This window comes from Acanthochromis polyacanthus, chromosome 9, assembly GCF_021347895.1.
Source record: "Acanthochromis polyacanthus isolate Apoly-LR-REF ecotype Palm Island chromosome 9, KAUST_Apoly_ChrSc, whole genome shotgun sequence".
Taxonomy (NCBI): Eukaryota; Metazoa; Chordata; class Actinopteri; family Pomacentridae; genus Acanthochromis; species Acanthochromis polyacanthus.
This window is the reverse complement of record NC_067121.1, coordinates 17,863,991-17,877,686: the sequence shown is the minus strand read 5'-3', so window position 1 is coordinate 17,877,686 and position 13,696 is coordinate 17,863,991. Positions and strand designations below refer to the sequence as shown.

Below are 13,696 nucleotides of genomic sequence, written 5' to 3'. Positions count from 1 at the left end.
TCACAAGCTTGGAGCCTCTCAAGGTGGATTCTCATGTGATCTAGTGAGAATCCAACTGCTTTACAAGGCGGTTGCCTTGGGAAGCAACTGCCTTGTCAAATTAAGGCAGGGCAGGTCCCTAAAACAACATGTTGATTCAAATTCAGTGCAGTGCTTAATATAAAGTCTGCTACTGAGCAAAGATTGAATGTTCATATACTAACGTTCAAAATTTTAGGATCACTTAGAAATTACACTCATTTTGAAAGAAAAAATGATTTTTGCAATGAAGATAACATTAAATGAATCAGAAATACAGTCTAGACATTATTAATGTAGTAAATAACTATTCTAGCTGGAAATGGCTGATTTTCAATGGAATACCTACATAGGTGTACAGAGGAACATTTCCAGCAACCATCACTCCTGTCTTCTAATGCTACATTGTGTTAGCTAATGGTATTGAAAGGCTAATTGATGCTTAGAAAATCCTTGTGCAATTGTGTTAGCACATGAATAAAAGTATGAGTTTTGATGGAAAACATGACATTGTCTGGGTTACCCTAAACTTTTGAATGACATTGTTGTATCTTCTTGTGTAGCGATGATGTGAAGATGGTGAAGAAGTTCTCTGCCGACATCGTCTTGTTTATATATAAAAGTTTTATTAAAACAAAGACAGCATCACAGACACCATGGCATGCCCATGACAGGAGAATCACTCTGCAGAACAACTATTTCTCCTAGCTTCTATAGATGGGTTCTCCACATGAACCCAAACAGGTGATGGGATGTATGGTTACCGGTGCCTCATTGTGTGGACAAGCATTAGCAATAAAGCAATAAAACAATAAAGCAATAAAACAACTGACTAATTTTTAAGAGATCTAGTGATTAACGTAGGACTTTATAAACTTCTGACCTAAGACCTTTTCACCTTTGGTCTGAAACTTTTAACATCCCCTAACTTAGAAGGCCACCTGGAACAACAGATACCACACACTACACTGACATCATGAAGAAAAAAGAGACACTGGATGGCTGTTCAAACTGAATGTTTCCTCTTTGCAGTTCCTATCACTTGCAGCACAGCCTGCACTGCTCTAACAGTTTCTTACTGCATCACCATTGGCAGCTCTTAGAAAACAGGGCATGGGAAGTAAACAGCGTAATGACGGAAGAATAAAGTCAACCCATTTTTCCAATATAATTCTTTGGATTAACTGCAGATATCAAAACAACAGCTTTCACCATGATGAGCTCAAACATCTTTTCTCCATTTGGGTAAAACCAACAAATGCACAAGCTTTGGTCCTGATGCAGGCTTAACCAGCAGTGAAATCAACAAAATGATTATTTCAGTCTGACTAAAGAAGGTGCCACTCATATTTTCAATCACACTGACACACTTCCCTATGAATTCATTATAGAGGTTCACACAAAGAGCGCGCTCTTTAGGTTTATTTTAGTTGCATACTGATCTGTTTCCCGTATAAAATCTGTTCCGTTTGTGAAGCTCCTGTTCCTAATGGCACAAAACACAGCTTTGTCAAGTGATCTAGTTAAGCTGCGCAGGTTGTGACTTACCTCTGCACGAACACAGTCAATATTCCTGTTGCTGTGCAGATGAGAGGTGCACAGCAGTCAGTATGGCTGAGTGAGAGATACCATTCAAATCCATCTCTTTATTATAAAAGGGCGTGAATCTCTAAACCTGCACAGAGCCAACATGTCAAAACACATAAACTGCCAGGAGTCTGAAAATCTAACATGAAATAAGGCCTGCAGTGTAACGTCCAGACCAGTTACACAAGGAAAGCAAGATGTCAATCAAATGATTGTTCCAACACAAATTCCCCACAACAAAATCTCCTCCCTACTGTGAAACAGCCCTGACTCTCTTTCACTTCAACTCTCAGGCTGCATCGTCTCTCTCAGCCAGAAAACTCTCTGTAAGCACAAGTTCAACAGAAAAAAAGAACTCTAAAAGAAGTTGCTGTAAATTTGTAAACTTGTATTTCCTGTACTTCCATTGATTTACTGTTACACTCCCGCTGCGTATAGGGAGAGAAGGTATTTAACACGATATTGACTACCACAGATAAAAGGACGAACTGAAGGCAGAGGGTGCTACTCTGATAAAATATCTATCCATCCATCCATCCATCCATCATAATCCGTGACCCTCACAGCTTAATCCTCATTAGGGTCACGGCTGGAGCTGGAGTCTATCCCAGCTGACTTAGGGTGAAAGCAAGGGACACTATTTGCACTACAAAACACTTTAACATACACTACCATTAAAAAGTTTCACTCAGACAATTTCGTGTTTTGCACGAAAATTCACACCTTTGTTCATGTGCTAACAAAACTACACAAGGGTTTTATAACCATCAGTTAGCCTTTCAGAACCATTAGCTAACACAATGTAGCATTAGAACACAGGAGTGATGTTTGCTGGAAATGTTCCTCTGTACCCCTATGTAGATATCCAATTAAAAATCAGGCATTTCCAGCTAGCATAGCCATTTACCACATTAACAATATCTAGACTGTATTTCTGATTAATTTAATGTTATCTTCATTGAAAAAATGGCTTTTGTTTCAAAAATAAGGACATTTCTAAGTGACCCCAAACTTTTGAACGGTAGTGTATGAACATCCTTTACATGGGACATTTTGCTTTGTTATGTTATCGTTTATCTTTTATTAACTGCACATTATTGCTGATTTATCTGTATTTATGATGGTGGGAACTGCACTCTTCTCACTGCAGCAAAAAAAAAAAATTCCCGTCAGGACTTAACATAGTATTTCTGTTTGTATTTCTCTATAACCTAAACTGCATTTGCAAGTAGGAAACTTTATTCAAAAGATTTCAGCAACAGTCAGTGTGTTGGTACTAATGTGGAAAAAAAATCTAACGTTTAAATTGCAGAAAATTGGTATCTTAACAGAAGTGTTAAACAACTCCCAAAATAAAACTTGTCTAATCTTTGAACTTCTAGACGCACCCTAACCCTAACAGAGACATGCTGAGGAATCAACCATATCTGTTCTTAAGCATGTCTACTATCTGTATATGGAAACATGGGGTAATCAACAGAGGACATTCCACAGACTAACTGGACTGATGCTCACATCACTCACACACTATGTGTAAATATGCATAGAAGAGATAAGCAGTAGGCAGTGGACAGTAAGGAAGGACTCATGGGAGCAGAACAGCATCTTAGTTTTAGACAGAATCAGACCTTTTTATAAACAGAAAGTTATAAGCCCAGTAATTAGCAACACAACAACAGTTTATAATTAAGCATTTTATCAGCAGCATAAGTTCATGAACAGGATGCAGGGAAAAGTTGTCAAGACATTTCTAGAAACATGCGTGTGCTCAGTTTCATTGACCTCCTACAGCCTCCCCCTCCACACTCCGACTCCTGTTGTGGAGGATTCCATGCAAGTGCCGCTCCAAACCAAATAGCACTAAGTGGCAGTGGATTATAAGATTCTTCAAAGCTGAGTGAGCATCAATGCAGACTTACTAACTCCTTGTAAGTGCAGTGCCTGTTTTGTGTCCAGAATGGGTCAAGGTCCACACACAAATATGAGTTGCTGTGATTTAGGAATGTCACCTAGGTAACTAACCTAAATTAAACAAAGTGGCTTTTGTGCAAATATATAAAAGAGATATTGGCAGCAACATGTAGTAGAGTAATGTCTAACTAGAAATGCATGTTTTTCCAGGGCAGGAACCTTTACTGTAGTTGTAATACTGAAAGAAGGCTGGACACCCTGTAAAATCCACCCAAATTGAGTTTTGCTTGCATTGATTACTGCTCAACCATGGAACGCAGCTGAGTTATGTGACAATTGGCAGAGTACTGCACTCCTTGAGTGCTTGTTGGGCCTGTAACACAGAATACCTCAAATGCTGTCGGAATTCTGAAGGGGAAATAACGTGTCTCTGCTGCCACATTTCCAACATGACTCTGATTGGCTCAGGGGCAGACAATAATTATGGGTCAAAACAGGGTGACACATTTGTTGCTGACTGACTGAGAGGCGACTGCATCATTTATGGGGCACAGCATGTTTACAGTGGCCTTGTTGAACCTGTATCTCCTCATATCACTCATACACAGTGTCAGACAGCCAACCGCTGTCTGTCCAGAGGTCTAATGTGTACACACATAAATATATACTAACACCATCTGCCTTATGCCGAGCCCGTGCTGTATTGTGTAACACTGCTTGGGTAATACTTGTTCATGTCACTTGCTTGCTCTTCTCCTGCCACATGACATCACCGTTTACTTCTTTAGACCATTAAATTCACTGAGACATATTAGACACCGAACTGTTATTGTGCCTTTAATCCTGAAGAAGCATTCGAATTCAAAGCACAAGTGAGCACTGCTTCAACTGCCTGCTGTTAATCACATGATCCATCGGAAATGATACAAAGAACAACTGAGTAAATTGTGGAGGTGTCTGAGTCCCATCAATCCCACTACACATTTAGGTAATGCGATTCGATATCTGTACATAACGTATACATGCATAACACATGTCTGGGCTCAATGCAAGGCCATTTTATTTGTGGGAGACACAGAGACTTTAGTATTAGTATCAAAGCCTGTACAAAAATAATAAGAGGCACCCACATGGATCCTGGTATGATCCTACAGTATTTGGTGAACTAGTTAGTAGCTGCAATGGCCAATCAATACACTCCATGAAACTAATCTAAGGAGCAAAGTAATCAACCACTGTCCTGCCTCCAGTTTTAGAAGTCAACATGATGAGTGAGTTTCGAGTAGCCAGGAGTGTGTGAAGATACTAAAGTAAGTATTCTACATGTCGAACTCTGGTCCTCACTGCATAGTTGTTGTTATTGCTGCTGTTCTTAATACCTGTGTTGTTGCGTGGCACACAAAGCGTACAGTTTTTCTATGTGCACTTGCAGTACAATGTATGCTGCTACATGGTCAGGTTTTATCTTTTTTTTTCCAAACTTGAAAATTGTTCACGGAGAAAACAATTAAAAACCTGAGCTGTGTAGTTGGAAGTGAATTGTTTAATAATTTAATATACATGTTCTATTTCTGCATCATAAAAAGGTACTGTAGTAAGGTAACAACAAAAACTGTTGAAACTGGTGGCAAAAGCCCATTTTGGGAATTTTGCAAAGACAAGGTCATGCTGTTATTTTAGATTTGCATCTGAAATTTCACACAGCATCAAAGCTGACAAATATTTGTTTTTGTTATGCTTCAATAAAATGAACAAAATGCACTGCATTGTGTGGTCATTGACAAAAGAAGTACTTAATTGGAAATTTTAATCCCAAGTATCTTTTTTAAAAAACATTCATAATTTTTAATAAAACTAGATTTTTTAAGTGCATTTTACTGATAATATTAAGTTCAGACCATTGCACATTTAAGTTAGCAGTACTTAAACAAATTAAGTTTCTATACTGCCAATAACTTAAACTATTTGAGGCAATCACTTGACGCAAATGATTTAAGTACAATCAACTTATTCAGGTTTACAGTGCATAACCCCATTCTGCAGCACAGAAATCTCCCTCACAAGGATGTCTTTTCCACTCATAGACAAATCGGGCCTTTTTTTGTTGAACAGGAACATCAACAGAAATGTAGAAATGACAGTTTGTTGTTCTACAGGGTGGTGCTGCTGAAGCATTGAGAGCACTCGATGGTTCATTGTAGGTTCAGGAGCACTTGAACATGTTGACAGAAGGTGGTGGTGGGGATTACACCAGCAAGCACTATAAGTTAAGACATGACTTATAAACCTTTTGATAATAGTGTTTCTAAGTTCAAGTCTCCACTTTGTTCTTGTCCTTGCTGCGTCTCTTATTATTTGAATAGATCCAAGTCCAAAAATATTATTCAAATGTCAATCTACCGCTGTTTGTGCAATACATGGATTGCACATCAGTGTGGGACACATATTCCTACACCCAAATTAGTAAGGCTGTCATATCATGTCAATTGTCTCTTCTGATCCGGGCACTTACAGGTACTGTAATGAAGTACTGCACTCTCTGAGTGCTTTTTTACTTTATTTTAGCTGTAGATATGGTATCAATGGCAACTACTAATATTCTGACACTATTTTCTTAAAATCAAACTGTACTGGTGGTTGATTTTTCATCAGCCACTAATAACTGAAGCAACACAATGATCAAATCCTGGTTCCTATTCACTAAAAAAAATCTAATTGACATCGTTCAGACTATAGAAAGAAATAACTTGTCTCACCTGCTGCTTTTATTGTTACTATTATTATAGGGTGAAAAGGTTAAACAAACCAAACTATTTCAAATATTTTAGATTTTTCAAAATATAGTAAAGAGTGGCAGTATACTCAAGTTTAAGTCTTAAAAAAATACTCTTTTTCAGGCACACAGTCATAGCCTGCAATCATGCCAGCACTTACTAATAAATAGTCATCTTGTTTATTGAGGGGCAAAAGGGCTCTAGCTCAGTTTAACATATTTCAAAGACAAAAAGAGGTAATCACCTCATCTGTGAGTAGTCAGAATGTTTTAGGTATATTACTGTTTGGAAGTAGCTGGATGAGCTTGATAGGCCAAAATGTTGTAAATGCGTTTATAATGCGTCATTCCTATATGAATCTAAAACATTTCTTTTAGAAAACTGCATGTAAGACATTGCATTCCTTAAAGTCACATTGAAACATTATCAGTCATGACTGAAACACGTTTGAAATCAGTTAATCTTCCATCAACACTACAGGATGTAAAGAAAACCAAGAAAATCAAAGAAAACAAAGCCATGAAGCAGATTTCTGGCTCACTCACCCTGCCCTCTGTCGTGGTAGGTCGGCCATAACGGTTGAACACATGTGCTGGATCCTTATGATAAGCCTTCAGAAAGGATTGCGGTGTGATGTTTCTACAAACAGAACATACAAGGTGGCAGTTCAGTGGAGGTGTCACTGTGACAAATCCGAATTGCTGAACATGGTGCTGCTCATACGAGGCTTACCATTGAATATTGGTGAAAGAAACTAAAGGGCTCGTCAGCAAAGAGTCAGTGGGTAACAAGAACTTCCTTCATTAGAGATTATTTATCTAATTTGACAGTGTATTCTTACATTTTTGGTCAACAGATACAATAGTGGACTTACGAGTTTGAATGTGCTTTGAAAACTAATCTCCTATTTGGATTTTCAGCTGGATGCAGTACAGTATGTTTGGTCAAAACGCAAATAATTTCCACAATTTTGTTAAAAAATTTACTATCATTTCTGAATTCTAAAAAGCCAAAATGAGACTTTTTCATCCTTAATGGAACTGAATTTAAGAATAATGTAACAGCAAAAAAAATCTGTCCGTCAACCTGCTTCTATATGAATATGAATGTCCAAACCTTATGAATGAGTACAAAGGACAGAAAAGAGTTCAATTTGTCTGCATATACACTACCAGTCAAAAGTTTGGACACACCTTCTCATTTGATGGTTTTTTGTTGTTGTTTGTTTTTACTACTTTCTATATTGTCGATACATACTGAAGACATCAATACTATGATCAAGCTATACGGAATTATGTAGTGAACAAAAAAGTGTGAAATAAGTCAAAATATGCTTTATATTTTAGATTCTTCAAAATAGCCACCCTTTGCTCACGTGAATCCCACAACATTACTCAAAAACAAACTAACGGATTTGTATGAAATTTTCAGGGAAGGTCAGCAAATAACACAAGGACCACCTTATTAGATTTTGGCAGTGATGCCACTTAAAGTCTGGAGCCACGGATTTGTTAAGGATTTCCCACTGAGATAGTGGCACGGCATCTGATAGCGGCATGGCGTCACTGTAACTATGACAAGTGAACTCTATCCAGCTGCCTGCTGACGATCACGATTGCTATCCTACTACAAATCCACTACTGTGGACTTACTAGAAATTATACAAAGAACAACTGATTAAATTGTGGGGGTGTTTCCGAGTCCCATCAATTCCAAGCGCCCGCTACATAATTAGGTCAGGCAATTGGAAATCCGTGCATAATGTGCACATGCATAACACACGCCTGTGCTCAGCGCAGTCAGGGAATGAACAGTCTTGGCATAGTATTACGCTCTCTGACTCTGAGTGCATTTCTTCTTCCATATGTGTTCATTCAGAGTTTTGAAGCCTTCGAGAATCTACAATGTAAATAGTTATGAAAATAAAGAAAAAACATTAAATGATAAAGTGTGTCCAAACATTTGAACGGCAGTGTATATGTGAATTTATATAGATGACACATTTATGTCAATCTGTCAGTCATTCTGTCCTACATTATAGTAATCTTGGAAGCACACATATTCGTATGCTTGAGTACAACAGTTGAGCTGCTCAGTACAGCAACAACAGGCCCTCACCTGACATCCTCCAGGTTGTAGTAGATGTTGCGACATGTGTCTTTGATGTAGATGGCCATGTTAGGAGACTGCAGCATCTTTAAGCTGAGCTGATGGGGGAAGGCAGTGACAAACAGAGCCTGCAGAGTGTCCAGAGTGCTGATTTCAGCAGGCATCCTAACCTGCTTCGTCTCCTCTCCATACTGCAGGTACAACACACCTGGCAAAGCACACACAGACAGGGAGTATATAATGTCCAACATGATTACACAGTGTGAAGGTACTGACATATTACACCATGTCTGATATATGAGAGGTAGACTACAAGCATCTGACCACTTATTATGGTAATAAACTGACCCAGCTCTGCACTGTGCTCAAAATATGTTATTTTGTCCTAGCAAGAGATACTGTCATATTCAGGGGCCACTAAAAATGCTTTACACTTGATAATGACACTGTTATTTGAATAAAGTTTAAATACAAAGTACAGTGCTCATAACTCAGTGTCTTCTATCATATGCTACCATTACACACGTGGACAAAATTGTTGGTACCCCTCAGTTAAAGAAGGAAAAACCCACAATTCTCACTGAAATCACTTGAAACTCACAAAAGTAACAATAAATAAAAATTTATTGAAAATTAAATAATCAAAAACAGCCATTACTTTTGAATTGTTGATTAACATAATTATTTAAAAAAACAAACTAATGAAACAGGCCTGGACAAAAATGATGGTACCTCTATAAAAGATTGAAAACTATTTGACCAGAGTGACATGATTAACTCAGGTGTGTCATTTAATTGACATCACAGGTGTTTCCAAACTCATAATCAGTCAGTCTGCCTATTTAAAGGGAGACAAGTAGTCACCCTGCTGTTTGGTGAAAAGGTGTGTACCACACTGAACATGGACAACAGAAAGCGAAGGAGAGAATTGTCCCAGGACATCCGAAAAAAAATGATAGACAAACATCTTAAAGGTAAAGGCTATAAGACCATCTCTAAACAGCTTGAAGTTCCTGTGACAACAGTGGCTCATATTATTCAGAAGTTCAAGATCCACGGGACAGTAGCCAACCTCCCTGGACGTGGCCGCAAGAGGAAAATTGATGACAAATTGAAGAGACGGATCGTTGGAATTGTATCCAAAGAGCCCAGAGCAACCTCCAAAGAAATTAAAGGTGAACTCCAAGGCCAAGGTACATCAGTGTCAGATCGCACCATTCGTCGTTGTTTGAGCCAAAGTGGACTTCATGGGAGACGACCAAGGAGGACACCACTGCTGAAAAAAACTCATAAAAAAGCCAGACTGGAATTTGCAAAAATGCATGTTGACAAGCCACAAAGCTTCTGGGAGAATGTCCTTTGGACAGATGAGACCAAACTGGAGCTTTTTGGTAAGGCACATCAACTCTATGTTCATAGACTCAAAAACCAAGCATACGAAGAAAAGAACACTGTCCCTACGGTGAAACATGGAGGAGGCTCAGTAATGTTTTGGGGCTGCTTTGCTGCATCTGGCACAGGGTGTCTTGAAAGTGTGCAAGGTACGATGAAATCTGAAGACTATCAAGGCATTCTGGAGAGAAATGTGCTGCCTAGTGTCAGAAAGCTTGGTCTCAGTCGCAGGTCATGGGTCTTCCAACAGGACAACGATCCAAAGCACACAGCCAAAAACACCCAAGAATGGCTGAGAGAAAAGCGTTGGACTGTTCTAAAGTGGCCTTCTATGAGCCCAGATCTGAATCCCATTGAACATATGTGGAAGGAGCTGAAACATGCCATTTGGAGAAGACACCCATCAAACCTGAGACAACTGGAGCTGTTTGCTCATGAGGAGTGGGCCAAAATACCTGTTGACAGCTGCAGAACGCTCATTGACAAATACAGAAATCGTTTAATTGCAGTGATTGCCTCAAAAGGTTGTGCAACAAAATATTAAGTTATGGGTACCATCATTTTTGTCCAGCCCTATTTCATTAGTTTGTTTTTTTAAATAATTATGTTAATCAACAATTCAAAAGTGATGGTTGATTTTGATTATTTAATTTTCAATAAATTTTTATTTATTGTTACTTTTGTGAGTTTCAAGTGATTTCAGTGAGAATTGTGGGTTTTTCCTTCTTTAACTGAGGGGTACCAACAATTTTGTCCACGTGTGTATGTATTAGTTCTGTTTAGTTTTCTGTTAATGCACATACATTTGACAGCTAATTTATATGGTGAGGTCTCTGGTAGCAGCATGCATTTTGACTTGTCATATCAGTAGAAGCAAGTAAAAGGAATTTTGGTAATGATGGCTCAGTTCCATGAGCTTTTTTTGGTGTGTTTTACAGTTGTAAATTTGGAGGTGTAAAATAAACCATATTAAGATATGAAGACATTTAATTTTTCCATTCTGTAAGCTCCCCCACAACTAATTAGCCTCCTGGCTTTGCAAGTGAGTAGAAATTAGAGTCAGGTGCTATGTAACAAATAAGTAACCAATAGTCATCCCAGCTAAAGCTGTCAGTCACAGATGGAGACAACATCTTCCTGTGGGGGCGGATCAACAGCTCCTCATTGGTTTTCAGAGCAAAGCAGCCTGTTTAAAACTGTTTTAATACAAGGGCTCATACGATTATAGTGAAATATAATAATAATAATAATAATAATAATAATAATAATAATAATTTTAATATTTTGAGTTGAAAGGCCAAATGACAGTTGGTAGGGATATTTGGAATTGAATCACTTCCTGAAAAGGGGAACAGTATAAACCTTAAACGTGACCAGCCACATCTGTGTCAAAATGTTTCTTGTAAAAAAGTAAAAAAAAAAAAAACAAAGAAAAAAAAACAAGAACCATATTGCACTGGAAGTATTCACTGACAAAAAAAATAATCATGTATTTCAATCTACACCAACTGCGTGATTCATGTGTACATGTACGTGTGCATGTTTCTACCTACCAGGCGATCTCTCTCTTGTTTCACTGTTCGAGCGACTAACGGGTAAACTTGCTCTGGTTTTACAGCCCCTTGTAAAGGGGGCCGATGGGGGCAGCATATCCCCATCAGACATGGTCTCTGGAGCTAGAGGGTCCTGCTCTTCCACCAAGTCTGACACACCTGTGCAAGGAGGACTTTCAGAAGGTCGGGGACTCCTCACCTGGATGCAATGAAAACAGAGAAAACACTGAGGTTCTATAGAACAAGGGTACAATAATATTTCTGCTAAAAGTAGAATTTAAGTTAGGACACTGACTGATGCATTCTTAGGGAAATACTTCAGAGTCAATATTGTCTCTGAATTCTGTACACAGGTTCTTCAATCTCATGGGTTTGTTCTTGCTCTGACATGCATTATCAAAGCATAGCGGATAGTAGTTTTGCAAGACATGGCCAGTGTTTACTAATGATGGCTTCAAATTTCATTTTACATCCATTCATTTTATATTTCTGCTTGATCCTGTGCAGGGTTGTGAATGCAGGGTGAAAGGTAGCACACACCCTGGACAGATCAAAAGTCCAATAGTTTGACTCACTGGATGAAGGTTGAGGATCTAAGCCTGCCATTGGCTGATCATTTCAGTCAGAATTCTCCCTCCCTTACACTGTCTGTGCGCTACTGTTTTCTTCACCCCAGAAAACAACAACCATCACCTCAAGGCGGTGACCTCCCACATTGAAAAAGAAGCTGAAAGTTTTGCCAAGGATTTAGATTGTTCAGAAAGACGGCTCTGCTCTAAGACTGCTGTACTAGCCTACCACTCTTTCGGTGGATTATCCCTTTTAATCTCAGTGCTTCACTCCTGGCGTGTAGCTGCATACTTCATTAAGCCCAGCCCACTTCAGTCTACTCTCTCTTTGTGGTTCACCACCCACTTTGTACTCTATTGATCTAGTGCTCATCAAACATAACTGTCATCTGATGTACACTATATATGCGCACATTCCTACATGTATGTGTTGTGTGTGCGTGTGAGTTCCTACTTGTATATGTGTAAAGCAGTGAGTTTATCTGAGGTGAGTGGTCTGATGTGGATTTCCTCTTGGTAGCCTCACTATGTGGCCTGGTCCTGTAAGCATACTCTCATCTACGCACGACTACTGAAGTGATGCGTGAAAGGTGACATGCAAAGGAAACACGCACTCGTATCCATAACCTCCGAGTGATTACACTGTAATAATAAGGTTTACATATTCACAGAATTCTGGACACACCATGTCTATCTGTTATGCTTCTGAGCATTATTGGATATCATTTGTAAAAATTCTCAAATATGAAGAAACTACTTACTGGAATCAGGCCCAGTTCTGAGAATACTCAACTTAGTTGCAGTGGTGGTGGTTTGTGAATGACGATTTTTCTGAGCAAATTGAGTCTGGATATGGCGCTAAGGCTCAGTAGTGATGGAGCAAGACCAAGATGAAGTTCTGTTACAGCCTCTACGTAACTAGTTGAAGTTAGTTTTAGCTAGCACTAGCTCAAAGAAGTCTGTAGATATCAAGCTGATTGACACCTGTCTGTGCTGAGTGGACAGGTACATTGTCCTGGAGCAGCACTCTAGCTTATTGACTGTCATCTCCTCAGGTGCCAATCCAGTTGAGCATCGCTGGGCTGGATGCCCAGTGCTAGACAACACAGGATGCCTGACAGGTAGAGCTGTTTTGGCAGCAAAAGGGGAACCTATACAATTAGGCAGGGGATTTTAATAGTGTGAATGATCAATGCATGTCCCATACCACCACAGGAGAAAAAACTGTGGATTTGCATTTTTCTGTGCAAACAAGGTGTGTCAAATGTTATGTGTGAAGAATCCCTTTGACAAGAAGCATTCCAAAAACTGCTAATGCAGTCAGTGAAGACAGCATTGCCAATATATGCCAAGCAACCACAGACTACAAGATTTGAAGTAGAGACAGAAGGAAGACCACTGCTGATCTTCAGGCAGAGATTTATGCTGCCTAATCAGTATCTGAGAAAGTCTCCAGAATGACCATAAGTAGACAACGGAATGCTTAAAAGGATGAATAGCTGCTAAGAAGCTATTATTGAGACCTGCAAACATCCAAAAATGCCTAAAATTATCCAGGGACCACAAATACTGGATTGTAGATGACTGGAAGAAGATACTAAAGTAAAAACTGGTTTAAAATAGCCTTTTTTTCCCCTCTGAAGGATCCCCATTCTGCACCAATAATGCATCCTTCTAAGTTCACGTCCCCATTTTAAGCCATAAAATGGCACCTAATAGTAGCTTCCATGATAATGGAAGTGGATGTAATGATGAGCAGCACATTGATCACCACTTTAACATC

At 39.0% G+C, this 13,696-nt stretch overlaps 1 protein-coding gene across 6 annotated transcripts in view; it reads right to left on the bottom strand.

Annotated features, from left to right (window-relative positions):
* si:ch211-207d6.2 (sickle tail protein) overlaps positions 1 to 13,696 on the bottom strand; it is a 122,399-nt gene that overhangs the window by 50,183 nt on the left and 58,520 nt on the right. For 5 of the 6 annotated variants that reach the window (XM_051953285.1, XM_022209750.2, XM_022209751.2 and 2 more), the window contains exons 3-5: positions 11,345 to 11,543; positions 8,409 to 8,607; positions 6,836 to 6,929 (exon numbers count right to left, since the gene is read on the bottom strand). In XM_051953285.1, coding sequence (XP_051809245.1) covers positions 6,836 to 6,929; positions 8,409 to 8,607; positions 11,345 to 11,543 — 492 coding nt within the window. Of the gene's footprint in view, positions 1 to 1,566; positions 1,645 to 6,835; positions 6,930 to 8,408; positions 8,608 to 11,344; positions 11,544 to 13,696 lie in introns of those variants that run through there. The other variant, XM_051953286.1, reaches the window with a different exon arrangement.